This window comes from Quercus lobata, chromosome 6 (assembly GCF_001633185.2).
Source record: "Quercus lobata isolate SW786 chromosome 6, ValleyOak3.0 Primary Assembly, whole genome shotgun sequence".
In the NCBI taxonomy this organism is placed as follows: Eukaryota; Viridiplantae; Streptophyta; class Magnoliopsida; order Fagales; family Fagaceae; genus Quercus; species Quercus lobata.
The window spans coordinates 25673429-25691927 of record NC_044909.1 but is presented as its reverse complement, the minus strand read 5'-3'; the positions used below and the strand labels follow the sequence as shown (position 1 = coordinate 25691927).

The following is an 18499-nucleotide window of genomic DNA, read 5'->3' as shown; positions in this document are numbered from 1 at the left end:
CCTCCCTTCTTTCTCTCATAGATGGGTTGTATTAGGTATATCATGCCATGTACCATTCATCCTCATCTCTAGAGTATGGAGACCCCTGTTTACTTTCTTGCACCTATATTTTGGGCCATGCTTTAAGGATGTAGGCATTTACTTTCCTACTCCGTGTGGTTGAAATATGCATGATGTATGTATATATATACCTACTCGCCATTTCCGGTGTGACTGTCACAATTCATGTAACCTAAGGTAAAGCAATGCCTAATTTCCGTGGCGAAAGTAAGATGACATGTCGCTAGATTTTCGTTGTGGAAATATGGTACTTTGCCCGAATGCCTTAGGAAAGCATAGATTGGGACCACATGTTTTGTGAAGTCTGAAACTCATCCTAGATCTACCCAATTACAAGTAAAGTGCTTTTTGTCAAATGATTAGCTAATTACATAAAATATGTCCCTAACAATCTCCCCCTTTGGCAATCCGTGACAAAACCACAACAAACAAATAATCATGAGAGAAGTCTTAAATCACTAAACTCATAACCACTTGTTGTATTACAAAATAAATCTATTTCTACTATAAACTCTTGAAAAACTTTGCAAGAAGAAAGTTCATGGCATGATAGACTTTCAAAACCTGTCTTTCTAAAACACTTAAACAAAACTCATTAAGGCATCATGTGTGAAATAGAAATAAGGATTGCGTGCATAAAGAAACATGTGTATAAAGAGAGAAAAGAAACAACACATATAGAGGTAGGTGAAGAAAAAGAACATACATCATCATCATACATAAGATAATAAAGTACAATGTATGTCATAATGACCGATGTACAAGAGGCTAATGTAACTAAAAAGAAAGAAAAGTACATATAAACCTCACTACATCCCTCAAAACTATATACACTCCCCTTATCAAAAATATCCTATACTAACTCTCCCCCTAAAAACAAGACTACTTTTAAACCCAAAACTACTTCCCCTTTTTGTCATGAATGACAAAAGGTAAGTTACTGAGAGGTCGTCATCTCATCATCACCAGAAGAGGTAGCACCATCCTCATCATCATCACCGGGCGAGGTCTGTGGAGAAGGAGAGGAAGGAGCAAGACCAGCCATGCGAGCCTGTTTGAGGGCAATGCGACCAACTCGGGTGTTCATCTGATACATCTCATCGGTGAGATAGTCAAGCCAACCACCACAGTCAGCCTCTATCTGCTGAAGCTACACCATGATGGCCTTGAGGGTCACACCACCAGCTGTGGAGGTAGAAGGAGTTGAGGAAGAAGGTGGAACAGTAGAAGCTGCAAGATCGATCGTCTCCACTTGTGGTTGCTTCAGTCGAAGCTAAGCCTTACTCCGCTGGACAGAACCAGCGCTGATGGCAACCATGATGGTGAAAAGAGGAGAGAGAGGAATGAGAATGTGAAAGTGTGTGAGGATACACGCGATAGCCGAAGGGAAGGTGAGCTTATCACTTGTAGCAATGTCCTGATACACATCTATGATAGATGTGATGAAGTGAGAGGGTAAGTCAATGGAAAGATACTCCATCAAGGAAAGAAGAAAATGAGCACGAGGCTCAGTGATGGAGTAAAAGTGAGACCGTGGAGTGAGAGTGAAGGTCACCATGTTTAAAAAGCGAGGGCCTTTAGCAAAGCTCGAGCAAGGGTTTGTTTAGAAAACCACCCCAAAGAGAAGATTTCTCACAAAAGTGAGAGATAAGCTCGTCTCTAAACACCGTCCTGAGACGCTGATAACTAGGGTAGTCAGGATGCACTACCCTAGGAACATGTAGTACCTCGAATATAAGATCTGGGGTAACTATGATACGTGTACCTCTGAATGTCGTAGCAAATTGAGGCACAAAGATATTGATGGTGTGCATGTTGGAGTAAAACTCCTGAATGAACATTACTAGACACCTTTTGGGTTTCCCATAAAGGGATTCCCGTTCCTGAGTTCGAATGACTTCAGGTAGAGCAGTGTCGGAGAAATCCAATAGAATTACCTGACATTCCGGATGAACTCCATGGTCCTGAAAGCTCTCAAAAAATTTCGTCTTGGCCTTCTCATCATGGAACCGGATATGAGATGGAATAGGAGGATCAGAAAAGGATGACCTGAAACCACGAAGAGGGTTTCGAGCCGGAATAGATTTTTTCTATTTAGGTGCCATTGAGAATTTCTATCCAAGAGAGAGAGAGAGAGAGAGAGAGAGAGAGAGAACAGAATAGAAGGAAACACAACACAGGTTCATAATAGAAAAGAAAATGACCGAACGTATGTATGAAGAATGCATGAACATGTGATGCAAAAATTAAAAGCATCATGGGAAAAACTCAATCCAAACCTAACAGCACTTGTAAGCTTGATCAAGCACACATCTAACAAATGCATGAAACATTATTATAGTGTATAGAAGATGCAATGCATGACCATATAACAACGATTTCTCAAAGCCCAACCCAAAAAATTTCATGAAAAACTCAAAAACCCCAAAAATTTTGAAAAACCCAAAACCTAGGTCTAAAATGCATGAATGCATGAAAAGAGAGAAGATGAGAAAACTTACCATGTGTTTGAGCTTGATCTAGGCCGAAGAACATGTGGGTGAGGAGATTTGAGAGTGAGAAAGAGTTTTGGGTCAAGAGAGATTTTTCTATCAAGAGAGAAGTGAGAAAATGAAAGCTGGATCGCGCTTCAGCTATATATTGAAAAATGCAGCTTAATGGATCAATATTCTGTCGAGAATCTGTAGAACACTAAATCTCGACAGAAGCGAATCTGTCGAGGTGTTGTCGAAGACAAAAACATGAGCTCAATGGATCGAAGATCTGTAAAGAAAGTGTTGAAGAGACAGAAGCTCAAGCAAAACATCTCATTGGATTGAGAAGCTATCAAGGTTCTATCAAGAAGAAACCCAGAAATCTCGATGGATCGAGAATGTGTCAAGGATTTGTCCAACAGATAGAGAGGTCAAAAGAAAATCTCTATGGATCGGCCTGTTATCGAGAATCTATTGGGAGCAAAGCAAAGAGGCTCGATACAAAAAGATGTGTCGAGGTATCTGTTGAGGTTCTGTCGAGCTTGAAGAAAAGAGGTTTTTCGAGGGAGGAAAAACACATAAAGATGAATGCAACAAGCAAGTTACTCAAACAAAGATCCACTCAACATGTTAATCTCTCAAAACATCTCTCGACATATAAGCAAAGCATCCATAGATCCAAAAAACACATACACACACACTAAACAAGTCTAACCATTTTTATATTTCAAAAACGAATTAAGACAGTTTAGTGAGCATATATTAACACATGTATTCCTTGTGATGGCCAAGACACATTGTACCTACACATGTATCAAAAGTAGCAAAGAGTATGTGTGTTGTGTGTGAAAACACAACAAGAGTGCACAAGTTTCTCATATTATGAAGATTCAAGATATGAGGTGATCTAATACACTTCACACACAATCATAACCGTTTAATGGGGACTGTCACCTTTGAGGTACATCATATGACTCCCACATCTGCTAGAAACACACTTACAACCATTATTAAAAGTATTTTGATCTTTTTGCTTTTCATGTTCTTTGCATATTTTTCTTTTTGAACATTCCATGCATGGGCATATATAGAGAGAAAAGAAATACCCAATTATGTAAGCCAAAAACATCACGATTTTTCTATACTGGAGCATACAGATGTTATACATGATTGACGGGTTTTAGTGGTACCATGGTTATCATGCTTTTCTTTTAGGATTTTCTAGTCATTCCCGTCAAAAAGAGTGATTAGAGTATAAAGAGTGAAAGATCACTTGATTGTACTCATCACAAACATGAGCTACAAAACTCACTTGTTTAGTTGTGCATAGAGATACTCATCTAAGCTATAAGAGATATAAAGTTTAGAAACTTTGTTTCAATGGCCACCAAAGATATACAAGTACCAACATATACAAACACACACTATTTTTGTATTTTTCTGATTTTCAATTTTTATTTTTTTATTTTTATATAAAACAAAACTAAAAACAAACAAACAAAAATATGTTAAACAAAACACACAAAGCATAAAGACTAGATGCAAAAGCATGAGAAAGGAGGAGAAAGAGGAGAGATCACTCCATGGAGATTACACCAATGTTTTGGTGTAAGAATTCAAAACGTTTGCTATCAAGAGGCTTACTGAACAAGTTGGCCTTCTGATCATCAGTGTGGATGAACTCAAGAGTGAGTGTGCCATCTTCAACAAGTTCCCGAATGAAGTGGTCTCACATCTCTATATGTTTTGTTCGAGAATGTTGAACAGCATTTTTAGAGATGTTAATGACACTGGTATTATTGCAATAAATGGTAAGATGTTCTTGATGAATACCATAATCAAAAAGGAGTTTTTGCATCGACAAAAGTTGGGTGCAACAGCTACCAGCAGCGATGTATTCAACCTTAGCAGTGGATAAGGAGATGAAATTCTGATTCTTACTCATCTAGGAGACAAGATTATTACCCACATAAAAGCAACCCCCGATGTACTTTTTCTATCATTAGCATTCCTAGCCCAATCCGCATCAGAATACCCAACTAAGATATCGTTTGTGTCGTTGCTATACCACACTCCAAAATCGGTAGTGGCTTTTACATATTTTATGATTCTTTTTCAAGCAATCATATGAGACTTTTTGGGGTTTTCTTGATATCTAGCACACACTCCTACACTGTAACTAATGTCAGGTCTACTAGCAGTAAGGTAAAGGAGACCACCTATCATGTTTTTATATAAGCAAGAATCAACACTTTCGCCTAACAAGTCAACAGTGAATTTATCAACTGTACGCTTTCTTAGTGTCAGTTCATTCATATTTCCCACAATAACTTCAGGAGGGTGATTCAGCTTGGTCCTTGAGGAAGGTCCTTTCTCTTCATGAGATTCAAGCTCAGGTGATGTAGGAATATCTGCTGAGACTTCTACAACACTTGGAGTACTTTGAAAAACGGGCTCTTGACCAACTTCCTCTTGAACAACTTTAGGCTCTAGAGGAAGAATTGCCTTAGGTATTTCCTCACTACTTTTCTCAGAATCTGAATCTAAAACTTCATCAATAACAATATTGACAGTTTTCATCACCTTCTTGGTTCTTTTGTTGTACACCCGATAAGCTTTGCTTGTGGAGGAGTATCCTAGAAATATTCCTTCATCACTTTGGGAGTCAAACTTTCCCACATTTTCTCTATCCTTAATGATGAAACAAGTACTTCCAAAGATTTTGAAATAATTTACATAAGCTTTCTTCCCTTCCACAATTCATAGGGAGTTTTCTTTGTACTAGGTCTGAAATATACCTTGTTAACAGTATGACATGCGGTGTTGACAGCTTCTTCCCATAAATTTCTGGCCACATCTTTATTGTGTAACATAGCTCTAGCCATCTCTTGAATGACTCTATTCTTTCTTTCTGCTACACCATTTTGCTAAGGAGTAATAGGAGCAGAGAATTCTTGAGATATACCAGATCTAGTGCATAAAGATTCCATGTATGAGTTCTCGAATTTTTTACCATGATCACTGTGAATTTGATTAATCTTCATGTTCTTCTCATTTTGCAATCTTGTACACAACACTTCAACGTGCTCAAGAGCATCTGACTTGGATTTGAGAAGAATAACCCAAGTGTATCTGGTGAAATCATCTACTATGACCATAATGTATCTCTTTCCTCCAGTAGATTCGGTTCTAGTTGGACCCATGAGATCTAGATGTAGTAGCTCCGAAGGTCTGGATGTAGCTGATGCCTGAGTGCCTGGATGTTTTGCTTTCATCTGTTTGCCAAACTGACATGATCCACATACAACATTACTAACCTTGCTAAGCTTGATATTCCCAACACTAATTCATGCTTAGATACAATTGACAGATATTTGTAGCTCGCATGTCCCATCATTTGGTGACATAAGCCTTCATTTGGCAAACGAAAACTATTGCACATGATGTCAACATCAGGTACCAATCCATAGCAGTTATCCAGAGTGCAGACTCCGCTTATGAGTTTCTTTCCAGACTTATTCAAAACGAGACATTTTCCTTTTGAGAATAGCACCATGAAATCTTGATCACAGATCTGACTTATGCTCAACAAGTTCACTCTCAAACCTTCTACATACAATACATTTGTGACGTCTGGCAATCCAGGTAAAGAGATGATTCCCTTCCCTTTTATTTGTGATTTGCTCCCATCACCGAAAGTGACATTTCCACATTTCTTAGACTCGAAAACCTTAAAGAGAAAATGGTCTCCAGTCATGTGTCTCGAGCATCCACTTTCAAGATACCACAAATATGTGTCCATTACTTTAAACGCCGACTTCATCATAAAGCACACTTCACGCATACTTGACAAATCAATAGGAATGGTTTTTTCTCTCTCAGCTTCCATTTATGAGCAAAACCTTTAATTTTCACCATTCTTAGATGAACTCCTCTGCACATTTTCATTTTGAGACAATCTAGTCTCTTCTTTGTCACACTAAGACCTTTTTCAACAATCATCAAGATAGCTTTCAAATAACTTTGAGACTTACATTTTCTGAAACACTCAATCAAATAGAGATTAGAAAAGTAAGATGTATTTGAAATAAAAGATCTTTTTATGCCGCTTGTAGCCATGACAATAGAGGTCAATGGATCACACAGCAAAGATTAAAACCTAACCAAAGTGTGTTCGCTCTGATACCACTTGTTGGGTTAAAATGAATTGACCCCTTGCAAATTAATTAATTAATTACCCAAGTTAATTAATTAGGTTCAATTACATACAATAGCATGGCAACACAAACAAATCACCAAATTATCTAAATGTAGCGGAAAATAAATTTGATATAGGTAACATGTTTACAAATAGGGAAAACCACCGAGGCAAAACCCCACCGGGTGAATTTCATATCACCACTCCTAAGAATCCACTATTATCAATCACAAACGGTTACATGTATAAGGAATTTTACCAAACCCTTTGGCTTATCTTGAAATACCAACTTTCAGTTGAACCCTTACCCTAATACCCAAGTGGACTTGTATTGTAGTGGTAATCCTCTAGTTCAATGCACGAATCCCAATACGTGATTAACACCAACAACTTGAAGAAGATGTGGTGATAGAAAAATACATGTTTGTATTGCATATAAAACATACGCAACGGAAAAATTAACGGATTTACTTCATTCGCAATTGATAACATGTACTATATAAATTTCAGAATTTAAGACAGTGTACCTTGGTATGGTGAATTTCAAAACCAATGATCAAAAGTTCTTGAGAACACTTTCAATCTTCACTCCAATTCCACTTGTGCCCAAGAAGTGTGGTCACTCAATTAGTTTGTTCAATGGAGAATAAGAAAGTGTCTAACACTCACATACAAATCATTTCATGTTCTTACAAAAATCTGTATGTTTCTCTCCTTACAACTAATTATCTAACTGGGCTAGCTTTATGGGCCTTTCCAATTGGACTTTAGCATGTGGCTTGGAGTGGGACCAAAAGGGAACAAACAAGACACTAGCTCCAACGGGCCTTGGGCTTTTCTGTCAATTCTTGACAAGTCCAAAGTTACCATTAATTATATTTAATCCCAATATATAAATATAATTATTAAATATAATTGCACTCTAGGCCTTATTAATAAATTATATCACAAGACTTTATTGTACATGTAATCCCTTCATAAGATATTCGTAGTAATACAAAGTCATGAATATAGACTGCCATTTTGTAAATTACTACGTCTTAATCCTTGAGTATCCGTTTTAATCCTTTAAGTTATTCATTATATATTTATGAAATTCAATTTCATAAATATATACTTTAGTAACTATTTATTAAAGTAGTTAGGCCTAACATTCTGAATAACAAACTCATTAAACTTATCTTAATGGAATATTTTGTATCTCCGTTAAGAGACTATGAATTCCATCTTAAGAATATATGTTCCATGAACACTAAATGTGGCTGCCCAACATACTGAGATTTTGACCATTACTTTAGATCTCACTCTTAATATATCAAAGTAACCTACACTTCATGATTATGTCCATTATTCTCTCAGGATTAAGAGTTCATGTAAAAGGAAGTCGTGAGATATATTATTCATTTGACAATTGTTAGAAGAATAATAAATCTCACAGCGGTCCAGTTCAATATGTCTTAACTCTTAAAACATACCAACACATCAACTAGAATTCTCTACTTCCATGATCAAGACAAATCATCTTAGTTGATATGTTATAGTCTTCACAGATGAAATGCCCAATTTCATCACCGACTACGAACTAAAATTTTGAGTTTACAAAGAACCTATGATTTATATCTTCTGTGACTTTTCACATAAATCACATACTATGCATCTCATGGACTATATGATAATGTCCAAATATTCATATTACCACCATTTTAGATAATAATAAAGCAACTTTATTAATTACAACATTAAGTCATACATAATGTCATACATAATAACATATATAGCATCATACAATAGGATTTTAGGGCACTAATCCTAATAATCTCCCACTTGCCCTAAAGACTATTGTGCATTAATCAAACTCCCATTCCCTCAAAATGTGACTCGAAAAGTCCTTTAAGGCAAAACTTTGGTAAAGGGATCAGCTAGATTATTTGCACTTTCAATCTTTGCAACTACTACATCTCCACGAGCAACTATGCCTCGAATGATGTGGTACTTTCTCTCAATGTGCTTTCCTTTCTTATGATTCCTTGGATCTTTGGATTGTGTAACCGCTCCACTATTGTCACAAAACAATGTGATAGGAACTTGCTCCATTCTCACTACACCAAGATTAGAAAGGAATTTCTTCAGCTAGACAGCTTCTTTTGCCGCTTCACAAGTAGCAACATATTCAGCTTTCGTGGTGGAGTCCACAATACAAGATTGCTTAACACTCCTCCAACTTATGGCTCCACCTCCCAAAAGTGAACACACAACCTGAAGTGGACTTTCTGAAATCTAGATTTAATTAAAAATTTGAATCTGTATAGCCAATGGGAATCAAATCCTCACACCAGTAAACAAGTATATAATCTCTCATTCTCTGTAGATACTTGAGAATGTGCTTTTCAACTTGCCAATGTTTTGATCCTAGATTTGATTGATATCGGCTGACCATGCCAATTGAATAACAGATATCTGGTCTAGTACAAAGCATGGCATACATGAGACTTCCCACTGCAGAAGCATAAGAAACTTGTCTCATCATATTTTCTTCCTCTTGAGTCTTAGGCTTTGGTCATCAGATAGAGGAACTCCATGTCTGAAAGGAAGTAATCCTTTCTTGGAGTTTTGCATGCTAAATCGTTCTAGAACCTTATCTATATATCCATCTTGTGATAAGCCGAACATCTTATTCTTGTGATTTCGCCAAAGCTTGATCCCTAGAATAAAGTTAGCCTCAACCAAGCCCTTCATATCAAATTAGTTTGACAACCAATCTTTACTAATGACATTACCCCTACATTATTCCCAATGAGTAGAATATCATCAACATAAAGCACTAGGAACATTACTACTTTATCCCGATGTCTTTTGTACACAAATGGTTTATCAAGATTTTGTTGAAAATCAAATCACTTGATTGCTTGATCAAATCTGATGATCCATGACCTAGATGCTTGTTTAAGTCCATAAATGGACCTTTTCAACTTGCATACCATATGCTCTTGGTTCTTTGCTATGAAACCTTCCGGTTTCATCATATAGATTTCTTCTTCAAGATTACCATTAAGAAATGCAATCTTGACATCCATTTGCCAAATCTTATAATCATAATGAGCAGCAATGGATAAGAGAATTCTGATAGATTTAAGCATTGCTACTGGTGAAAAGGTTTCTTCATAATCAATACCTTCCTTTTGTGTATACCCTTTCGTCACTAGCCTTGCTTTAAAGGTTTCAATCTTTCCACCTATCCCTTTCTTCCTTTTGTAAACCCATTTGCAATCAACAGGTTTAATGCTGTTAGGCACCTTTACAAGATCCCAAACTTGATTAGAATACATAGAATCTAATTCAGATTTCATAACTTTGACCTAATGATGTGCATCTATATCATTCATTGCTTCTTCATAAGTGTAAGGATCAGTTTTGGCCTATTCTGAGATAGTTTCATAAGTTTCTCCTAGACCTATAAATCTTATAGGTGGCCTAACAATCCTCCCACTACGACAAGGCACCTGTGTACTGGACATCTCATGAGTAGTATCTTGTGGTGTATCAAATACAACCATATCATCCCTAGTTTCATCCATTGGTTGTTCATTTACAAGTTCATTCATTTTAGCTAACACAACTCTACTTCTGGGAGTATAATCATTCAAATAGTCATTTTCCAAGAATTTTGCATTTGTACTAACAAACACTTTATTATCTTTATGACTATAGAATAAACCTCCAACAGTTCCTTTTGGATACCTAACAAAGAAAATTACTTCTGTTTTAGACTGTAACTTGTCAGACTTTCCTTTTAACACGTGTTGGACAACCCCAAATATGGAGATGTCTCATACTAGGCTTACGCCTATTCCACAACTCTATGGGTGTTTTAGGAACAGATTTCAAAGGTACTAAATTCAAAAGATGCATTGCAGTATTTAGGGCATATCCCCAAAAAGAATTTGGTAGAGTCGAATAACTCAACATGGACCTAACCATATCTAAAAGAGTCCTAATCCTTCTTTCTGCTACACCATTTTGTTGTAGAGTTCCAGGTGCAATCAATTGGGATACAATCCCATTTTCAGTTAAGTAATCTTTAAAAACCCCAAGAAGGTATTCGCCACCACGATAAGATCAAATGGCTTTTATGCGTTTACCCAATTGATTCTCAACTTCAGCCCTAAACTCTTTGAACTTTTCAAAGGTTTCGGACTTCCGTTTCATTAGGTACACATAACCAAATTTAGAGTAATCATTAGTAAAAGTAATGAAATACTCATAGCCATCTCTTGCTTGGATTGACATAGGACCACATACTTTTGAATGTACTAGTTTTAGCAAATCTTGAGCTCTTCTACCGTTTGCATTAAAAGGTTATTTGGTCATTTTGCCTTCTAAACAAGATTCACAAACTGGAAATTTATCAAAGTCCAATGGCTCTAAGAGACCATCTTGTATAAGTTTTTGAATCCTATTTGAATTAATATGACCCAAACATTAATGCCAAAGATATGAATCACTAGTAGAAGGAAACTTTCTCATTAATGATTTTACATAAGAGTCAATATCTAATTCAGAATTATATAATTCATGCTTATTAGGAGTTAAAATATAAAGATCATCCACAATATTGCCAGAACAGATAAACACTGTACCATTTTTTATTACGACATTGTCTTTAAGGATAACACAATATCCATATTTAACTAAATAAGTTGCAGAAATTAAATTCCTATGAACATTAGGTACATATAGACAGTCTTCCAATATTAAAACCCTAGACTCAAAACATAAATTAAACACTCCAACAACTACAATTGGAATCCTGCTCCCATCAGCCAAAATAAGAAACAATTCCCCTTTATTAAGCTTTCTGGTCTCCTGGAACCCCTGCAAAGAATTGCAGTTATGATTAATACAACCTGAATCCATACACCAGGAATCCATGGGATTTTGTACTAAACATATTTCAAGGAGGAATGAACTTTTCATACCCTTATTATTGGCAGCCCTGAATTTTGGACAATTCTTCTTCCAATGTCCTTTCTCACCAAAATGTAAACACTTTCCTCTGATCTTCTTTCCTTTGTCGGCAACCCCTAAGGCAATTTGCTTACCATCTTGCTTGGTGAAGTCCTTCTTCTTCTTCTTTTTACCATTGCCTTTTGACTTAGATTGAGAAGAAGAAGCTTTAGCCATATTAGCATCAACACTAGATGTACCAAGAATGCGTTCCACCGCTCCCAACCCATTCATTAATTTAGACAATGAATAAATCTTTTTATTCATATTATAATTGAGTCCAAATTCCTTGAATGATTCCGGTAGTGACTGGAGTATCATATGCACTTGGGATTTTCCATCAATATCGGCACCTAAAACTTCTAATGTATTCAGATTTAAGATCATCGCAAGATAATGCTCCCTCACTGAACTACCTTCAGCCATTTTGGTATTATAAATTTTCCTCATGGTTTCTTGTCTTGTAGAACAGCCTTGCTCACCAAAAATCTTCTTCAGACTTAGCATAATGTCCGAAGCTAGTTCTACATCCTGCATTTGATGCTGTAAAACATTTGAGATAGATGCTAGGATGTAGCACTTGGCCAATTCATTAGATTTCTGCCAACGATCATATCGCTGTTTTTCCTCAAGAGGAGCATCTAATGAAGGAAAGCTAGGACATGGTCGAGTAAGCACATATTTGTGCTCTTCAGTTGTAAGAACAATGTCCAAATTTCTTTTCCAGTCAACATAGTTGGATCCAGTCAGTTTGTTTTGATAAGAATAGTAACAAATGAGCTAAATGATGCCATGTTCAAATATGAAAATAATAAATGAAAGCTTGAAAATGTGTTAAAACACAAGAACTTGTTTAGACCCCCAATTAAAAATTACGGCTTGGTTGCTTTTACTCTAACTTATCTAAGTGCGGAAACAAAAGTAAATGAAGCGCAATCAACCGATACTACTCTAGTGCATAAACATGAACAACAAACAATAAAACTAAGGCACAAGAGTAGGGGAAGAGAGATGCAAACACAAGATAACACGGCAATGTGTTATTGAAGAGGAAACCGAAGAACTCGGCGAACACATCCCACGCCAGGTCAGGGGGAACACCTTGCGCAAAATTACCAAGCAGGATTTCCCCAAACACAATATCACATAATTCATTAACAAAATCCTCATCCCATGTTCTCAAATCCCCTGGCATCTTACACCAATCTCTGAGCATGTAAGTAACACTTTTAAATAATAACATTTTCATGTATGTAATGTCAATTTAGGTGACAACTATAATAGTCTCCACGTGTGACTCTGTGCAAATCTTACAATGTTTAACCCAAATCCCAGTAAGCTAAGAGGAGCAAATATTGAGAATACAAAACCACAAGGACCACTAATTAATGATAATATTAGTATAATACAACTGAGCCAGCCCAACAATAATAATCATTACAAATTAAGATTTTCTATAAATAAATTAGGAAAGGAAAAAGTCACATGCAAATTATGACAACCATTATCCAAGTATTTAGATGCTTTGATCATACCTTTAAACAACATACAAAAATTGTACACAAGACGAGAGTGGGAGGGACTTGTTGCTGTGGGTTTGGGAGAAGAGAAAAGAGGAAAGTGAAGTTTGAGATAAGTTGAAAAGAGTTGGCTGGGATGAGAAATGAATATGACCATTGAGGGGAGCAAAGGCAGAGCAGTGATGAGACTAGTCACTAGCCGTGGGGCCCATTGTGTGAGAGATATTACAATATTGCCATCCTAACTCAATTCTTGTAACTTGAAAACAAGCTTCTTTTTCTTCTTCCTTTTTTTTTTTTTTTTTTTTTTTTTTTTTTTTTTTTCGGTAACTCAACTCTCAAAAAAGTGAGAAACGAGTGATGGAAATTGAGAATGGAAACAAAGCCAAACAGATGTTGTATGCATAGGGCCCACCTATTTTGAGTGATGAATTAAGAAAACTCAGTGATGAGTGATAAAAACTCACGAATCCAAACACCACCTAAGGGTTGTGAACTTTATCCAGATTTTTTCAATGTAGATTTGGAAAAACTCAAACTTGCTTCAAACTCATCGAATTAAAGTCATGGTGGAATATGAAAAGGATTAGTAAAATGACTAGAGAGATCAAAGCCCAAAGGTTTTCTAAGATAGTTGATGATATTAAAGAGATTGTAAATGGGTGAGATTCTTTAAATTTTAGATATTTAAAGCCCAGTGTCCTTGCCAACGTGGTAAAGGATAATGTCAGGATGGGCTAGATTGCCCATCCTTCAAACATCATTACCCAAAACGAAGTGTCACAAACTCCATAAATTATTATTATTAGGTAAAATACTATTTTGATCCCTAAATTTTATCAAAATTTTCTCTTATTTTTCATCTTGAAACTATTGAAAAGTTCTTTTTTATTTTTTATTTTTTATTTTTATCTCTAAGCTATTGAAAATGTTTTAATTTTTGTCCTAAAACTTTACCATTTTTTTTTGGTCACTAACCTAGGGTTGTCGAGACCAACCTTGAACCTGATGGACCTAACCAACCTGGCTCCACTTGAACTAAAACTGATTCACCCTAAGTGTGTGCCCAACCTATTCCTCCCCCCCCCCCCCCCCCCCCAAAAAAAAAAAAAATTAAATGATCTCTCTGCTCCCAGATTTTAATAGGAACGAATTTGGTGTCTTTGGGCAGTTTTCTCTTTCTTTTCACTAGAATTATCTCCAAAAAAAAAAAAAAAAAAAACTTTGATTCTCTCTTTTCTCCGTACATCAAGAGGTAGTGTTCTTGCTACATAATTTTCTCCTCCTTTGTCATTTTTCCTTGGCTTCGATGTTGAAGGGTGTAGATGTAGCTTTTTAGATACTATCTACACCCATTAATTTAAGCTTTTTAATGCTTTGTTTTAAATTCTCTAGTATGTTTTTATTGCTTTGATAATGTTAGCCTAGCCTTCTTAGCTAGGATATGTCTAAATTTCCTTGTCTATAATTCTTATGCCATATTGGCATGTTTTGATGCTATATTTGTGTGCCTTTTGCTCTGATATTTGTTTATGCTTTGATTTTGTGCTTTGGTGTCTTGGTTAGGGTTTAGATCTTGATCTTCTAGTCAAGGTTTACATCTAAACACCCATATTCAATAAAGGGTTTGGATTAGTGTCTTAAATACATGTTTATGCTTGCTGGGCTCTTTTACATGCTTTTTATATGTTTAATTTCTAGATCATTTTATGTGATGCCATGTTTGGATGCTTTATGCTTGTATTGATGTTCCTCTTTAGATCCATGCTTGCATGCTTAGTCTTAGATCTAACTTATTTGTATCTTCGAACATGCTTTCTATGCTATTAGTCTCCCTTTCTAGCATATATTTGGTTGGATCCTTTGTGTCTTTCTTAGCATGTTTGTTACACCTTTTGTGATTTGCTTGTCTATGTGTGGTCTGTCCATTTTCCCATGTTGCTTGCATGGGTGCAACATTTTGTTTAAGATCATATGATGATGATGCTTATGTGCTTGTCCATCTCTTTTGCTTAGCTGTACATGTTAGGGTTTTACATCTTGGTCTTGTATGTGCTTCATAACATGTTTAGCCTTTATCCTTGTATGTGACGATAACATGCTATGCTTTTCTATGTTTTCGCATCTTTGCTGATGCCTTGTATGTGCTTATAGCATTGTTTGCTTCATTGAATTCGTGTATGATTTCAATATGTTGGTTGCACCCTTGCTTGTTTGTCTTTATTATGCATGTTGGTTGGTTGGTTGTTTGTGTGTGTCACAAGTCTTGCTCTAGAATAGGTTTTCGTGCGGGTTTGCACCTGTCCACATACACGAAACCCTAAGACCTACTTTTAGGAGTTTTGCTTGTTGGCACATGTTTCGTCCATAATTCAATCCAATGGATCTATGGACACAATCCAAACCTACATTTGTTACATATGAGTTTATATGTCTCTTTTTTTGTTTGCATGCTTCTATTTCTTTGTTTGTTTGTTTGTTTTGCCTATATCTCTTTGTTTGTTTGTTTAGTGTTTTGTTTGTTTGTGTTGCATATGGAGGATGGAGCATACTCCTACTTCCAAGAGGCAAGCGAAAAGACATAAATCAGTAGATTTTAGGGGTTTAGTCCCTCCGAGAGGTCCACTCTTTCCTTAGCCATTTCTTTAGAATCATGTTTAGTTGTATTCCTAGATTGTGGCTCTTTCTTGTATCTTGCTTTGGGCCACACCTTCTGGGTTTGGATATGTCTACATTTTTGCTTTTGTGTGATATAAGTGTTGTGCATACTTTTGTAAAGTAAAGGTGTATCGTGCACTTAGGATGATGGTCATTCATGATTAGGTGGCAACCCTTCCTAATCATGAATGCTTCTTAACCTTGGATTATGGGTATGTATTCAAGGCTCAAGCTATAGATTCATATCTATGTTTCATTGGGTGCATGATAGGTGGCAACCCTTCCTAATCATTAATGCTTCTTAACCATGGATTATGGGTATGTATTCAAGGCTCATGCTATAAATGCATATCTATGTTTTATTGGGTGCATGATATACCACGAATGTGATTGCTCCCATCTATGTTAACTAGTGACAAGTGGTTTCGCTGTGTGTAAGACATGCACCACATGTTTAGTACTTTGATGTGTTTTGGTGTGCCTTGGACTAAACATGTTGGTGCACATCGTTCACACATACGCGAAACCCTATCAGTGCGCTGTGGTGCACCTAATGCGAAACTTTGCCAAATTCTCTCCGTGAAAATAGGGCAACTTTCTTCTATATTTTCAACACGAAATCTTGGTGAGAATCACGGTGTGAATGCCACAACGCACTTGATACAAAATGCTACCAGATTTTCATCACAGAAATCTAGTAAGAATTCCAATGTGATAGCAAAACATTGATGAATGCCATACACCTTTTCAAAATCAAACCTCTAAACCCAAAGTCTTTAAAGCCTCGAAAGCTACAACCAATAGCTTAATTTGATCTACCAATGACCAAAACTTGAGAGTTTATTAAAACAAAGAATTGTCTTGCGACAAGTGTTGTGGGGTGCCTAACACCTTCCTCACATGTAACCAGACTTTCGAATCTAAGAATCAAGATTTTTTTTATCATCCATTTAAATTAAGAAAAACTGACTTTTTCTTAACATAAAATTGGTAATAAAATAAAATTAGAGTTAGGTGACAAATTACACCTAGAAAAACCTAAAGATTGGTGACAACTCTTGAACTGTAATTAAAACGGCCCACTGCTATAATTCACATCCACCGTGCACATCTTTAAGGTGAGGCACACTCGTGTCCTTTCCCCCACTCCATTCATGAAGAGCGAGCATGCATCACCATTTCAGGGTGGTCGTAATTGCGAGGTATGGAAATCTCTAAGTACCCAAACCTTGATGAAGAAAAAAAATTAAGGTGAATCCATTATGAAAGATAAACATTCTAGATAATTGGAAGCCCTATGCATGCAATGAATTGTACAAGACCGGATATTCAAATGCCTTTGGAAAATTTAAGTAGATTTAAATCTGAAAACTCAATTAGTGTGAAAACACTAAAGCTTGTTTAGACCCCCAACTTTAAAATTACGACTAGATTGCTTTTACTTTAACTTATCTAAGTGCGGAACAAAAGTAAATGACATGCAATAGCCGAAACTACTCTCTAAGCAATAACCACAAGCAAGCCACAACAATAATAAAGTTTAAAGAGTAAGAGAAAAGAGATGCAAATACAAGATAACACGACGATATGTTATCGAAGAGGAAATCAAAGAACTCGACAAAAATCCTTTCCACGACCGGCCAAGTCAAAATTGATCCACTAGTGAAAAAGTTGGAGTACACGAATATCAAAAAGACCCTCCAAGCCTAATCTGCCCAATGTACTTGAGCCCTTCAAGCTCCAGCTACCAACATGCTTGTTGAAGTCTTGTCTTCACTAGTTATTCGGATCCCGCAATACTGCTCGATTGCATCCGCCAAACTTCACCAACTTCTTTAGACAAATCTCAAATGCTTCCGAAACTCCAAAACACTGTCTACATTCTGAATAGGTGTGAGTTGTGTTTGGGCACAAATTTCCTCTCAAGGTATAACAATGAGAGAGGGGAAGGAGAAGAGACTACAATAATTTTTCACTAAAGGATGTGTAGCTTTCTCTTTGAAAGGTGGGTATGTCGTAGAAACTTCTCTAGAGTTTTCTCTAAATAGCCTCCTTTACCTTTTGTGGGCAATGAAGGTATATATAGTATGGGTAAAGAGTATAAGAGTCATACTTAAAATCCTCCAAGCAAAGAGTTTCGCGAGTACCTCGCAAGATAGCCTTTCTCGCGAAGTACTCGCAAAATGACAGGCTAGCATGACTCTTCAATTTCTAATCATGTGCTTCCACATGGCCTTTCCATGGAAACCTTTACTCGCGAGCTTCTTGCGAGATAGTCGCAAAACTACACTGATCTTTATTGCAAGCTTGATTCTTCACCAATTTAATATTAAACCTAATACAATAAAATCCCACAAAATACAAGGAAATAATTTAATGCAATTACAGCACTTTTTGTCATGAAATGAAGCTAACATAAAATATAGTTGTAAATTACAACTTTACAATCTTACCCTTTGGCTATTCTGTGACAAAACACCATATAACAAACTCTATACTTAAACATGAGTTTGGGAACGATAGCAAAACTCATTCACATATTAATCTAAAACCTGTGATGAACTTGGAACATAAATACTTGTAAC

General features: G+C 36.3%; 1 protein-coding gene across 1 annotated transcript; it reads right to left on the bottom strand.

The window, feature by feature from the left end:
- Nucleotides 1-11478: 11478 nt before the first annotated feature.
- Nucleotides 11479-12140, bottom strand: LOC115994344. Its single transcript, XM_031118441.1, has 2 exons — nt 11709-12140; nt 11479-11604 (listed from the first exon to the last, which is right to left on the bottom strand). Exons 1-2 carry the CDS (start codon nt 12121-12123, stop codon nt 11579-11581), a joined length of 441 nt encoding a protein of 146 aa, XP_030974301.1. The 5' UTR covers nt 12124-12140; the 3' UTR covers nt 11479-11578.
- Between the last annotated feature and the right edge of the window lie 6359 nt (nt 12141-18499).